This window comes from Crotalus tigris, unplaced genomic scaffold (genome assembly GCF_016545835.1).
Source record: "Crotalus tigris isolate CLP2741 ecotype Arizona unplaced genomic scaffold, ASM1654583v1 scf7180000017601.7605149639:7615979, whole genome shotgun sequence".
Taxonomy (NCBI): Eukaryota; Metazoa; Chordata; class Lepidosauria; order Squamata; family Viperidae; genus Crotalus; species Crotalus tigris.
The window spans coordinates 4538904-4554665 of NW_024096505.1; the positions used below are offsets into that span (position 1 = coordinate 4538904).

General features: G+C 35.4%; 1 protein-coding gene across 3 annotated transcripts in view; it reads right to left on the minus strand.

Annotated features, from left to right (window-relative positions):
- The window catches only part of TTC3 (tetratricopeptide repeat domain 3), a 60517-nt gene that overhangs the window by 29522 nt on the left and 15233 nt on the right, over positions 1-15762 (minus strand). For all 3 annotated transcript variants that reach the window (XM_039369919.1, XM_039369938.1, XM_039369928.1), the window contains 11 exons: positions 15464-15572; positions 10343-10400; positions 9935-9992; positions 8685-8754; positions 7315-7452; positions 6421-6501; positions 5630-5742; positions 4315-4441; positions 1765-1884; positions 1534-1635; positions 682-774 (listed from right to left, as the gene is read on the minus strand). In XM_039369919.1, coding sequence (XP_039225853.1) covers positions 682-774; positions 1534-1635; positions 1765-1884; positions 4315-4441; positions 5630-5742; positions 6421-6501; positions 7315-7452; positions 8685-8754; positions 9935-9992; positions 10343-10400; positions 15464-15572 — 1069 coding nt within the window. The remainder of the gene's footprint in view (positions 1-681; positions 775-1533; positions 1636-1764; positions 1885-4314; positions 4442-5629; positions 5743-6420; positions 6502-7314; positions 7453-8684; positions 8755-9934; positions 9993-10342; positions 10401-15463; positions 15573-15762) is intronic.

A 15762-nucleotide genomic window follows, 5' to 3' on the forward strand; every position in this document is an offset into this window, starting at 1 on the left:
AGCCTTCATTAATGATGGCCTTATTATCGATGTTTTTGCATCAGTTTTTTCTCCAACTCTGCAGTTGGAAAAAAAAACTCAGCAAGCTTGTTAGCCATAGTAAGAGGTTTTGCATATCAACAGTTTTGATAAGTGGTTTTGTTTAGAGGAGGACATTTAAAGTGGTTTTTTATGTGTGCATGTATTTTACATGTGCATAAAAGGGTGAATAGGCATATGCAAGTGCAAGAACTACCTTTTTAAGGAATTCATCCACTGGAATGGCAGGATACATACAAAACGCACCTGTATAATTTTTCAGCAACAACCTAAGCTTTTTAAACTATTCTTCCCAAAGAACAGCTAGCCTGAGGTCTAGTACCACAGACTCTTTGATCTGTATTTAAGTGACTGGGGCAAACTACAAGTGTATGTATTTCTTCTTTTTTATTGCTCCTCTGCTCAGCATGAATTTCCCAATTGCCTTGGATATTAACCGGAAGGAAGAAACTTTCTACTTTGGAGAAAGCAGGCGAACTGTGAAATGTACATTCTTGGATCCTTTTATTCATAACTGGTACAACAAGCACATATAACTAAATCCAAAATTTTTGTCTGCAGCAAAACAATATCTCAGCATTTTGATTCCACTGTAAAAAAAAAATTTTTTTTAAAAAAACCCTATATTTTATTAATACTTACTTCACATTTCACAATACCAGAAGAACTGAAGACAGTGATTTTAGAAATAAGACCACAACAATCTGGAGTGAAACACATCTCTTGAAGAATATCCTGTGGACGTTAGGAGAAAATTTATCTGTGGACAGGATTTCATTGCAAAATTTGTGGACTTAACATATTACTTTTGAATTTACACTGAATTTAAGCATTGTATAAATGACATAGATATGATATTATTTTATTATTTTGCTTCAGTTTCTTTTTAAATATCAATTTATATATTTATTATTGCTGAATATTTACTATATCATGAATGGATCCATGTTTTAATTATCACCCGTATCAACTTGAATTCAAAGACATCATAACTCTGACTGAGTTCAAGTTAGCTAAAATTTATTAGGTTATTTTGCAAACTAAACAAAATACAGTTGTACAAGAAATAATTCTTTCTCCTATAATACTATATGTAATGGTTAAAGTTTCAGGCTAGAAAGTGGGAGACTGTGTTAATTCCATTTTAGGAACAAAGCCAGCTAGGTGACCTTAGGCCAGTCACTCTTTCTCAGCCCAAGGAAAGAGGCAGTGGCAACCTATTCCAAAAAACCTTGCCAAAAAAACTGCAGGGACTTGTCTCCACGAATATGGCTGAATAGAAAAAAAAAAAGATTCCCTTACATTCTTTGAATGACCTAAAACCTATATGACCCTGAACCCATGAATTTTCCTTATTATGGATGAAAGCATCTTGATGATACAACAAATAATCATCATACAGATGCATATCAAGCATGCCTAAGTTATGAAATTCCATTCAGTTCAATAAAAGACTAAGCAACGTTCACAAAGAAGAGAATTTCAATATATTACCTTATCATTTTTATCATAGTATCTTGTAGCTTTCACTTTTTTCCAGCAGCTTAAATGAAATTCTACTATACACCGTTTACAGCAGGCAATACGTATAAAACCCTGAAATTTGGAGAAAAATATTAACCCTGCAAAAATATGGCAAAGCACAAATAAATAGTACTAGAAAAGTAATATGTTTTGCAAAAATGTCTAAACAAAGAGACAACATAGTTAAAATATAATACTTACCTTGAAATCCGGATCATTAAAATATATTTTGACTTTATGTGCTTGGCATTGCTGGTAACGACATACTGCATCTGGTTTTGGGGGAAACTTACATTCTGTAATACAATCTTCCAATACAGCCTATGACCCAAAAAAATCAAAATTAAATACTGTCACTTGTTCACTGGAGATTATATATTGTTAAGCACTGCTAAGCTTAAGAACAATTTTGAAAGACTATATTTAAGGCAAAAGAACAACATCTATGTACATCACACTTAAAAGTCCAAAAATATATTTGTTAAATACACAGTACCATAAAAATAACACATTAAGTGAAAGATTGAATATTTTAATTTCACTTTTCAGTATAGAGACCTTTTTTCACCAATTAGTGAAATCAGTATGTCTGAATTTTTCTACTAGTAATTGTACTGCCAGTTAAGATTGACTCAAGGCTTTCAGCTGTATTAAAACAAGGCAAGATGCCTTCTGTACTAAAAACAGTACCACAATGTTTTAAGAAGCATTTTCTCAGTGAAGTTATCAACTAAATCAAGTTAAAGACATTTAAAACATCATTTTTTAAAATAATTGTCAACATAGCCATCCTATTCCTAAGCTAATAAGTGCTAATTTATTGTGCATAGGAAATATTTTACAATATGTAGGAATTCCCTCTGACCCTAATTTAAAATGCTGGGGTTTTTTTTACTATTAACCAACTAAATGATTTGGGTTTATTTGAAAGACAAATATGCCCAGAGAAGATTATCAGAATGCTGTTAGATAACAAAGACAAGACAGAACTACTCATTTGACACAGGCTTCTTCAATAAGAAGGAAAGACTCTGCCAGCCTATGAAGAACAATATGAAGCATGATTAAAGAATGAGATTGATAGCATCATGGTCAGGGAATATCTATGGCCCTTGAAAAGTCTTAAATCTTCAGAGCCAGAGGCAATGCCTTGTACAGTTCTTTTTAAAAAAAATATTTTTATTGAGGACTTTAACAATACTAAAAGATAATACAATCTGAACTCAGAAAGAAAAAAGAAATAGCCAGTTTGCTCTAGTACAGGAGTAGGCAACCTTGGCTCTTTTATAACTCATGGACTTCAACTCCCAGAATTCCTGAGCCAGCATGGGCTCAGCTTGGAAACCTCTCCTTTTCCCCTCAGCATGGCTGACTCAGGAATTCTGGGAGTTGAAGTCCATGAGTCATAAAAGAGCCAAGGTTGCCTACCCCTGCTCTAGTGGCTAAGGCACCAGGCTAGAAAATGGGAGACTGTGAGTTCTTTAGCCAGGAAAGCCAGCTGATGATCTTGGGCCAGTCACTCTCTCTCAGCCCAACTCACCTCATAGGGTTGTGGGGAAAATTGGAGGAGGAAGTATTTATTAAGTTTGCTGTCTTGAATTGCTTATGAAAATAATAAAGCTGGGATATAAATAAAACACAAATACAAAGAGCAAAAAGAAAAAAGAAAAAAAGATAAAAGAAACAGAAATATTTAAAATAACTTCTTACAATAACTACAAGCACATGTAATATTTTCCCCACCATCTCTAACATTATGTACATAATTCACTTGTTCCCATAACCTCACCATCTGTTTGCAAATTCAAAAATCATTATCATTTATGACCAAGTACTTCTAAAAAATCCATGTTTCCAGAATTTTGTAGACATACAATCCTGAATAAGCAAGCCAAGTTATTATAATGTGAGTCTCATATAAATAAAGTAATGCCATTTTTTCCCTAGAGCAGGGGTGTCAAACTGGCAATGTCATGTGATGTGTCACGACGTATCGCGACTTTTCCATTGCTGGCAATGGGCTGGGCGTGGTTTCGCCATGATGCATCTGGCCCACGGGCTGGCAGTTTGACACCCCTGCCTTAGAGGGAAATTCAGGGGAGAAATTTGGGATAAGTCATTGGGGGAACTGAAAGAAGAAACAGCACAGGAAACTGAGTTTTATCCAAATGTTTGTCTTGTGGAAACCACCTGCTTGTGCAGATACAGATACTGGAAGGTGCAGCTTCAGTAACCATTCTTTACACTTTCACTCCTGAGGGAGCAGTCTCCACTCTACCCACCCTATTATCTCTTCTCCATCTGCAGTGACAATTCCTTATCAGCATCAACACCAAGGTATCATTGTTGCTGTTTGTTTGATTAATGTTACCTAGACAGCATCAGTCTACCAACCACACAAATAATTCAGCAGTGCATTGCCTATATTTAGGCACAATTTTTGCAAGCTTATTTTGACAAAAAGCGGAAGAGGAAGAAGACATTTTTAAGAACACGTGTGAACTCTGCAGACTCAGCAACTGAAGCAATAGAAGTAATACAAATCCTTTTGAAAGGTAAAAACAATTTCTAAAGGTCTTGCCTCCTGAAATGGATGGCTAAAATCATCCATGCCTCCACCAAAAATGAATAACAGCTCTTCTGTTCATCTGCAATTGTCATAATGAGAAATATATTCTGGAGAGGCACCATGTAAGATGGCTTATGGAAATAAAAGTTCAATAAAAAGTACAAAACAACATTATGACTTACTTGTAATGTTTCTGATCTTGTTTCTTTGATAACTACTGAAGTTGTAGGCCATGTCAGTACTCCAGGTACAATCTTAAGATTAACCATAGTTTTTGATTTCATGAATTGGTCTAGAGCCTCAGAAAATCTACATACACATGAAGAGACTCATAGTTTATACAATTATAAAAAAAAATTACATGTCACTATTTTTCTCCCTATCCTCTTAACAGTTATTAATGTATATATATTTAACCATAATTTAATCCTTTTTGTGAGTTTGCACAATACTCTGGATGCATAAGTTTACAAGGTAGGCTATGTTCACTTAACTTCCTAGCTACCGCATATGCCGGCGTATAAGGCGACTTCCGCGAGCGTTGAAATCGGCGCCAAAGACGGGGGCCGTCTTATACGCCGAGTCGTCTTATACGCCGGAAATACTGGTAGTTTCCAGCGTATAAGACAACGTTCTAGGAATGCGGCTCGGCAATAAAGACTGGGGTCGTCTTATACGCCGGCATATACGGTAAATTGTAATTGGCTGGATTGTGATTTAGTTTATAGTATAAATTCAGAAAAATTATTCATAAAGCAATTAAAAGGAAGAAAATTAAAGCAAATAGATTCCACTTCCCTTGAAAATCAAAGATTCAGTGCAATCTAAACATACTTTTCCAGTCCTTTTATAGGATAGGCTTCCGGAATGTGATAACTGTTACAGTACATATAGAAAGACTGCACACCTGTTAAAATGTCAGGATTTGGGGAATAAACACTTATGCAACCATGTTATTCTAAGTTTTTTATTTTTCCCCCTAAATAATTTCAGTTTGTTTTTCAGTTGAATTGTACTTCTTATACGGTATATTAAAGGTGGAAAAAATTCTGAAGTTATTTATATATCTATATCCACTGTACTGCTAAGCTGCCAGCTCTCTGGGTAATCCTTTTTGCAGTGACAAGAGATAATGGATTAATTCTCCTGTTCCCAAGTTTTTGTTAGTTGTCAAGAAGATAGTACATCCTTTCCTTGGAGAGAAAAACAGCAATGAAGAACAAAATGTATCAGATCAAATCAACAGCAAGACTGGATTTAGACTTGCTTTTTGCCAGGAAATCCCAAGTACTCCCCATTCCCTTTTAATTTTTATGTATACAGTGAACTTGACTCTTCCTAGAGGCTAAGAGACAGAAAACAATTGGAGGAGGGAGGAGTGCCTTGAGTGGGCTATGAATTTGTTAAATAAAAATAAATGATAACAAATGCTTATTAATCGATTTCTGTATATGAATAAGTTCCAACCGATTATACCACTATCATGGTACTACTCACCTATTCTGTCTCAAATATACTTTTCCAATTCCATAATGTGCCAAGCAGTTGAATCTCACTTTTTGATATTGCTCAATTATTTTATCAAAATGATATTTGGCTTTGCTTAGTTCCTGTGAAAGAAATGAAAGAGATCAAAAGCACTGTGTAAACATTCAGATACACAAATGCCAGTTACTGTACAATTAATAAATACAGAATGAATGATGCATATGTTTTGTTATTTTCATTCTACTAATTAGCACCAATAGACAAATTCTGCTTTTGAAAGCATCTTATCTTAGCAGAATAAATGTATGACAAATAATAGCAGTAAAAATAGTTTTAGATCAGTTCTGTTATGTATAGAGATTCCCCTGATGCACATTAAGCTGCTCTAGGAGAATATAATAGAGTTTGAAAGCTTTCAAACATCTTTCCATTATAAAACAAGAAGCAACTGATGAAGATTGTATTATACGAACAACCATTATCAATAAAATAATGCAGCACTTTTTTCTCATATGTTCAACCTGAATTACTTTAAATGATGATATATCGTAAGAAATATAAGTATAGTCAAATGTCATGCTAAGAATTATTATCTTCCTTCATACTTTTTTTTCTAAGCAATATTTCAGTTTTGGTAAAAATAGCTGTAGCAAATTTGATGTAAGGAAAAAGATGAAAAAGTAAAGAGCTGACCTGAAAAAGCCTTACTCAAACTAATTTCATGCCCATTTAAAGCATCTTAAATTCATACTTTCCTTTGTTAGGTAGGTTATAAAAAACATAGTAGCTTGAAGCCTTACCTCAGGCTGCCCTATTCCAAGGAGAGCATTGGCATATCCATACATGATCACAACATAATCAACAAGAGCAAGGTTCAGACTCTGCAATGATTGAAAAAAAAACAAACTAGAAGATGTGGAAATGTTTGTTGTTAACATATTCTAGCAGAAATACAGGTTTCATCATACACAATACTGAAGCATAATACAACTCTTTGCCTTTTGCTATTTCTCCTTAGCTTAGAATGAGATACTAGCTTAGTCATGATAGGGAGATTAAATCCACCCAAGAAGTGAATTCAGAGTTAAATGTCTGGAGATTTAAAGCCAAATGGTAGTATGCACTCTCACATTCAATTAAAAAATAGTTACTTGCTCCTGCAATTAGCTACTTGCTCCCGTAATTTTTAGTCTATGGATTGACTACCTAACCTACTGAAAAAAAAAAACTCTTTGAGAACTATACAGCATAGCTCTTATGCAGTATCATTTGTAGAGAGCATATATTCATAAAAGCACATAAACGTATTAAGTTTGTTTGACAAAAGGTCAAAACAAGAAGATCCAGGCACTCTGCTAAATATATCTAAATACATTAATTGTCAATAACTACCAGAAAGGAACAAATTCAAACAGCTGAGAAATATCACATACAGATACTAATTACTCCTAAAGGAACCACACATATGTGAGTGGAACACACTCTAACCATTTTTGAATAAAATTACCTGTTCATTGACAGAATTTTTTTAACCAGTATCTGATTATATTTTCTGGCATCAACATTTAATATAAGAAGTCATAAGCTTCTTTATAAACATATTGCTTTAATAGCATTTTGGGAAGAATATACATAGCATATTTCATTAAGAAGTTAACCTTACTGTAAGCAGATTATAGAATCATTTCTGTTACCTGTAGTTGAGACGGATCCAGCATATTTAAAGTTAGCGCAAATGATTGTTCAGCACTGTGAAAACATTGATCCATTAAAGATGTGGATCCATTTTTCATATATGTCTTCAACATTTCTAATGAAAGTATTACATCCCCCTACAAAATCCAAAACAAGGATAGTTGTTTTTATTGTATCAAAAATTCTTTGTAGTCTGATTAAGAAAAATCCTCTAGGAAACAAACTATATCCCTTCAGCAGAATTTCAACTGCATTAGAGTTATACCACATGAACAATAAGAAAGAATGGAAACTGTAGTTTCAGACATTGACCACTCTTGCCCTAAATGTTGCATCACCAGTGATGTAGCACATACAACACCTATACATAGCTTCACTGACTGCCCCAAATGAAATAAATAAATAAATAAATAAATAAAATCACTAAAATCTCATAAACTAATCAAATGCTTGCTAAAGGAGAGCAGGCAGCTTCCCTCTGTATACGGAAGATAACTCCTGCGGTGGGCTGCAGAAATGAAGCTCAATTCTTCAGGATCCAAGCTGTGTTTCTGCAGCCCTTTGGAGGAGTTCCCCTCCCCTTTATGCACAGAAAGGAACATGTGTTGGGCTTGAAACAAACAGGGACCTTGGTGAGTCCCCCTTCGTTTCTCCAGCTCAGCACATGACTTCCTCTCCCCTCCATGCATGGAGTGGAACTCATGAAGATCCCAACTTCATTTTTCCAGCCCAGCAGAGTTCTTTTCCCCTCCATACCTGGGAGGGAACTCAAAAAGAGCCTGCTTTGTTTCTGCAGACTGAAGAAAGTTTTCCATCCCCATCTTCCAATGCATGGAGAAGAGAGGAAATCCTTTGGCAGGCAGCAGAAGCTTGCAATCTTCCTTGCCGCATTCACCATTAACTTTCTGGGGAAGCCGACAGAGAAGAATGCAAATGGCGATGGCATAATCATGGGGTGCTTGGCCATCAGTCATAAATGCAAGCAGGTTACAAGGACCCAGACTACAATCACATGACCATGAGGCAATGTTTTACAATGGTCAGAAGCACCTTTCTGGGTTATCATAACTTCAAATAAACAACTGGTTATAGTCAAGGACTACCTGTAAAACCCTAGGGTAGTAAAGCTGACATCAGATTTTCCTGGCTTTCAAAAAAGATGAACCCCCCCCCCCACCACCACTTTCTATATAATATTTTTATACACTACTGTAGCTGATTAAGATTATCATACAATTCTGTGCATATCTTTCATCAATTTAATAATCATATAGTCTATCCAGCAAGTTTTTCATATTCAGTAATTCACATGCTTGCTATTATATTTCCAACATTTAAAAAATAATGTATTATTTAGTTTTTCTGTTACCTGTTGCACATTTCCACAATGAAAGTTATATTTATCTACAACTTTTTTAGAATCAGTTTTCAGTTGTTCTCTGCAATTAAAACAATTTAAGAATTATATTCTTGGTTAAGAACTTGATTTTCATTCTCTAAATCTCTGAAAAATCTATTTTACAGACTATTTATTGCATATTTCTCTCCTGGGATTTGAAAGAGATAGGAAAAGTGATGTTGAAGAGAAAGAATGCTGAAATACATTTCTTAAAATTAAAGCATCTGGATATCAAATGAGGGATTTGGGAAATATATTAATGATATATGAAAGATGGAATATTTAATTCCATAATTTACAGTTAACGATAATAAAACTTTTTTTTCTTAATTGACAATATATAACTACTGGGAAACTCTAATAATAATTTATTTATTTTAGAGTGTAAAGAAAGAAAAAACTGTGGATCAGTCAATTAGTTCTAGCAATGAAATAACGTCTTAAGGACACCCTAAAATTGCATTTAATTCTTCAGTGAACTCATTCTCACTTGCTTACTTCAAGCATATTGAGGAGAAGCCAAGCATTATTATCTTTACTTCTTAAAGAAAAGCCCTTAGGTGTACAGGTATATTGGGGTATATTGTGTTAATAATTCTAGATATAAACATGTCACAGTAATTGATTCTGTATTTGTGTTTTTATTAAAAGATGCCAGAGAGACACTTTTACTTGAGATAATTGCCTATCGTACAAAAGTTTGAAGATGCACTTCAAAAATATAAATGAGCCGAGGTGGCGCAGCAGTTAGAGTGCAGTACTGCAGGCCACTTTAGCTGACTGTGTTCAGCAGGTCAGCGGTTCAAATCTCAGCGGCTCAAGGTTGACTCAGCCTTCCATCCTTCCGGGGTAGGTAAAATGAGGACCCAGATTGTTGGGGGCAATGTAAATATATATATATACATTGCTTACTGGTGTACACCGTTTAGAGAGTGCTTGCACTTAAAGCGGTATATACGTCTCATAAATAAATAAATAAATAAATGTATCTGCAAATCTCTAAAGTAGTTAACTTATTGATTTAATATTAATGTAGACATTTCTATGTGTGAACTTTCATTCCCTTTATTTGAATAACTTTTACATACTCGTAGCTTGGCTTCTTTTTTTAAAAAAAAGGATAAGCTAGTTTAATAAACAAATTAAAATAAAGTTCTATGTGCCATCAGAGCAGTGTTGCTGCATCTGCTCTCACTACATAATACAAAAAGAACATTTACTTCATCTTTTCAGAATCATCCAATTGGCTTCTTTGCTTTTGTGGATTTTCACTTACTTCTGTTATAATAGGAGAAAGAAATGCACATTGTTACTTACTTTAAAAAGAATTGCGTACTTAGGATCACATTTACAACTATTATTCCTAAGAATATAAGAAGCAATATGGAAATAAATGTGTAAAGAAACTAACTAGATACACAAAATAATCTAATCACACGGGCAACTAGAAATCTCAATGCTTAGAAACATGAATATAATTGCTTTAAACACAGTATTTAACCCTGATCATACACATTTAGACATACAACCTTACATCAACTGTTTAAAATCTTTCAATTTTACTAGTTATCTTATTACAAGAGCCTCTCAATATAAGGACATATGACTTTAAAAATGTATTAACTTACCTGCTGTAAAAACTGATAAATGATCTATGTTTTCTCTAGTTTTTGCATTTCCGATCATCTGATAATAAAAAAATGTGATTTTGTATATTATGTACCAAACACATCCAGGCTAAAAGAATTTAATCTAAGTATGCCAAATATTTTAATACAGGTAGGCCTCGACTTACAACAGTTCATTTAGTGACCGTTCAAAATTACAATGGCACTGAAAAAAGTGGACTCATAACTGTTTTCCACGCAACTATTGCGGCATCTCCATGGTCATGGGATCAAAATTCAGATGCATGGCAACTAATTCATATTTATGACAGTTGCAGTGTCCCAGGGTCATGTGATCATCTTTTGCAACCTTCTTATAAGCAAAGTCAATGGGGAAGCCAGATTCACTTAACAATTGTGTTACTGATTTGACAGCCACAGTGATTCACTTAATAACTGGCAAGAAAGTTCGTAAAATGGAGCAAAATTCACTTAACAAATGTTTTTCTTACCAACTGAAATTTTAGGCTCTATTGTGATCATAAATCAAGGACTGCCTTTATTTTTGTTTGTTAATTATCTTTGGAAGACATCTCTCAGAACTAAGATGATCTCCTGATCTGCATTTTAAGCTTCCTAGATAGGATAAAATAATAAAAGTCTTCCTCTTATTACTGTAATGAATACTGTCCCTAGGATGGAAATACAATGTCACTCCTTGCTATGTCTGGATGTAAAGGGAGGGGCAGCAAATAAGAGTTGTTGGATATGCTTTTATGGATTCTGGTTTTATTTGAAGAATAGTCAGGAAAATAGTTTTGCTCGGAATCAGAAATGTATATATAGTATATTTACTATATCTATAGCATCTTGGTGTTTGGGATTGCAAAAAAAAAAAAAAAGATACATACTGATGGAAGACAAGCCTTCTACCTACAATGAACCAAAGCCACATTCCCAGTTATAGAAAAAAAAAAAAAAAAAGACTGAGCGGAATATGTTGCAAAAATGTCCAGAGTTTGGTAGTCTTAACCAAACTAAATAGCAATCTGACTCACAGAGGAAGCATCCCTTCACACTGGAAAAGTCACTGTTGATTATTTTTTAAAAAAATTCTAATGTCTTCCGTCTCTCTCCTTAAACTTTAACTGAGGCAAGACTGGTATGGCTCTGCTACAAAACATGTCTTCAGATAAAGGGAAGGGGAAAAGAATACAGCCGGAGACATCAAAAGACATCAAATGACAGTTTTGGAAGGTAAAAGCCCCTATAACACCCATCCCCACAGCCAGGTCACATCCCAGCCACCTTTGATCCATTGGCAACTTCAAAATAAAGATACTAGAAGCCACTTAAACTTTTTTTCATTTATATTCCGTTTTTGGCATTTATACCTCACTGGCTCCATCAAAGAAACAGAATTCCCCTCAACATAAGGAAAAATCACAATTCCACACAAGACTCCCTCATAATAAATTTACACCTAGGGAGGCATCTACACATCTAAGGGCAATCCTCCTTCCCCTGAACCTCACATATCCTTAGGGCAACATCCTAATATATATATCCTCATGATCCTCCCAGAGCAGGAGCACCTCAATCTGCACATCTCAACAAGGAAGCCAATTATTATAAAATATATCTCCACATAATATATATCTCTAACAAGTCTATCTTTTCAAGAACTGGTTTCTGTATTCCCTCTCCAAGCAGCAGTCTTCACTTCATTCTTATCTCCCTATCTTCCAGCTCAGGAACTCTTTTGTTTTCAACAACAGTAATCCTGTTTCTGAAAATTCTAGCAGGACTAGAGTCTGTGATTCCATTCTGACTTTGACAGACCTCAGAAGATCATAACACTCCTGCTGACAGCAACTCAGACAGAAGATCAACCAATCAGTTTTAAGCAGAGAGGTTTAATGAAGATCCAGATTCAGAGACCTGAAGTTTGAGGATCTGGGAGGCTAGTCAAAAGATAGAAGAACAGATTCTGCAGCTATTGTTTGACGAGTGGGTGGAAGTTCAGTGGGGCTTTTTTATTGTGCTTATTCTCTGTGGAAAACAACCTACCAAAAACGCAACTCATTATTTACTTCTATTTCCTCAGACATCATTTCTTGCTTTCCTTGAATTTGTTGCCTGGGAGTTGGTCTATGAGAGCAATCTATCTTCAAAAATACACAAAAGGGTTTTTTCAAAGCTTGCTTTATTTTAGTTAGCTGCAATAGGGCCTGAGCTTGACCCACAGCAGATTTACAGCCATCTAATTTGCTTCCTGGCAGCCAGCCACACCAGCACAGGAAAAAAAAAAGTCCAGAAATGAAGAAAGGAAGGACTAATAAAAACAGTGGGGTAAAACAAATTTCTAAGGTACTATAATAGAATGAGAAACAAAAAGGGAGAGAAGAGATTATAAAAATAAAGAATAATACTTGAGATAAATTGCCTGCTCTAAGCAAATAAATTGGAAAGAATAGCAGAAACCTCACTGATACTTGATTCCTATCTTCCAAGGAAATGTAAAAATTAATTCACCCTTTGATGCTACATGAGCTGGAAGGAAGCACATGAGATATTTCAGATATTTCTGGATATTAAAGTCCATATAGTGTAAATGTGACCTCTCAGTCATCTGACCTCGATAATACAGGAAATTTTAATTCTTCACTAGGCACAGTGGGACATAGGGAATATGGAAAGCTCCCCCAAAACAAAGAAAATAAAATATTAAGCTTCATAACAAATTTTAATGCTCTAGGAGGTATGAGGACAGAAGAAAAAGACAATATTCCAGAGACCTGCAAAGATTCTACTGACATTAGAAATAAAAGAGTCCATTCTCACAAAGGTAAAGTCTTGGAAAGAAGTACAAAGTTCTGGGAGATTGATGGTTACTAACTGTAAAATCCTTTTTGATTGCAATGATGATAAGAAATAAATACTTCAAGAATAGAAGTTGAGAAAACAGGTTCCAGATATTCATATAGCCTAGCAATTACTACCTCAAGAAAAATATGTAGGCTCTTCCATTCAATTCTATGTTCTACAAGTTAGCTAAAAACACCTCTCTTCTAGGAGCAATTTGTCAGTAGGATGAAATCAAATTAAACACTAATTGATGAGATAAGGGCTAATGATACTGACAAGATTTATCTGTGCAAATATTCAATTATAGTTTTATCTTCTACCAATATGGCAAAGAAGAAAATACCTGTTTAATACAAAGTGACTTACACATCTTTCCTATGGCACCAATAATGAGTAATAATGATCTCATAAATTATTTAAATGTGGAACATTCTAGACAAAATATTAGTTCTGCTTATTGAACCAGTGTTGACTACAGCTATATATGACGCCTACTTAGTGAAGTATCTAATAGCATAAAATAGGGATTAAAGAATGAGATCCTGCTACAGTAGATGCAAAGTCCCACAGCTAAGAGAGTTGAGAATTCTGAACAATTGTGTACAAAATGGCCAATATAAGTAGGATCACTATGGCTGGATCAGAGTTGATTTTCTTTAGCACCCTGGAAAAACATTAAAGGGCCCCCTGAGTTAAAGGAAAACTATCCACTCTCTGCTGTCACAAGCTGTGAACACTACAAGTTAAGTCTACTTTTTTTTTAAAGAGACAAACATGATCTCCAAAATTCTAGTATTCCCAGACTCGATCCAGTGCAGACAAAACCAGATTGTACATGCAAAGTTCCATGATCAATAATGAATTGATTTTGCTATCCTACCCAAAGTAGGAGTGACATTTTTTTTGTATTAACTTTTACTTCGTCTTAGTAGAAAATGTGTATGTTCACTTCTAGCCCACAAGGCATATGAAATTTTGACCTTTGTAGAACACAAGATTAGAATGTGTTGTTCACTATCTATATCAGTGATGGCGAACTGTTTACAGACCAAGTGCCCCAAAACCGCCTCGCCCCTGCCCCGTCCCCGTGTCTCCTGCCCGCAGGGCCACCCACCATCTCCACGGCCCACCACAGCAGATCGCCCAGGCGGCCCAGCAGCGTCATGGTGGCCGTGCCCTCTGTCCGCGCCCTGCAGCATCATCTGTATGTGATGGGGCGTGAAGACGGAGTCTTTCCCATGTTCTTGGCTGTGCTGCTCTGCACAGGCTGTGCCCGGGGCAACCCTCCTCCGGGGGGGATGCTGGTGAGGAGGGGGCCACGGGGGCGGCGGGGTTGGGGCAATGGCATGCGTGCCCACAGAGAGGGCTCTGAGTGCCGCCTCTGGCACTGTGCCATAGGTTCGCCACCACTGATGTATATGAATTTGAAAATGAATTAGAAGCCACTGGTGCAATGAAAAAAACTGAAATCAGGATAGCATCAATCCCAGAATCCAGGTAAAGTTCATGAGACACTTCCAATAATTTTTGAACTGGCAAACAGCTTTCTAAATCTTTAGAACTGTTTCTGGGTAACTAAAGTTATTTTTAAATGTCCAGGCAGGGCTCTAAATATACTGTCAGGCGGTTGATAAGATGCCCATAAACACTGATAGTCTCGACCATTCTGGCTATTTCAAATGATCATATTTTTTTTCAAATGTTCTTGGTTTTGAAACCATAGCAAAGGGTAAGGATCTAAACTGAAAATGACTGCCCTGGTAAGAAAAACAGACATATTTTTCTGTGTAACAGTTACAGAATATAGTCCTTTGACACATTTATAATTGGATGCTCTCCATGATTAGCTGAACTGAACATATTTGTTCACAAACTTGTAGTCTGTAATGGCCTTCTAGATTTCTCCTTATCTTTGAAAGATAAAAATGAAATAAATTCCTCAGAATATTTGCCTAGCATAGTTTCGTAAGTTTCATTTGTAACACATAAGATTTTAAAGATTCTGTTATTCCAACGTAGTCCAACAAAAAGCATTCCTGAAATCCCTGCAATACCTCTATTTTGACCTTGCCTACCTCAAAGGGCTGAAATCATTCCCAGAAGCCTAAGTTTCTCTGTTTCATTTTATATTAGACAAATTCAAGGTGGGTTTCTTTTTCCTGCTTTCTTATTTCTCATGAACAAGTAATCTTTTCGTGGAGTCCTCCTTTTGCAGCCCAGTCACTCCTTCTCTATTCTCAAAATCAGCTTTACATTCTTTCACTAATAACTTACATTTGTTTGCTTTTGCTGGCAAGGATGGTGATGAGAATCACATAGTTTTTTGTTTTCGTTGTGAGATTTCTTCGATTCTTGGTTACCAACTGACACATACTCTGGCGAACTAATGGAATTAATCAAGCACAAATACACAAATAAAAATAAATGATCGTATATTGTTAAGACAATTATCATTTTAATCATCTATACGGTGTGTTACCACCCTGAAGTACAGTATAACTAATTTTTGTTAATAAAGTAAATATACTCTAACAGAGGAGTAAGCGATTTGGGGGGGGGGTGTTGACCGAGTT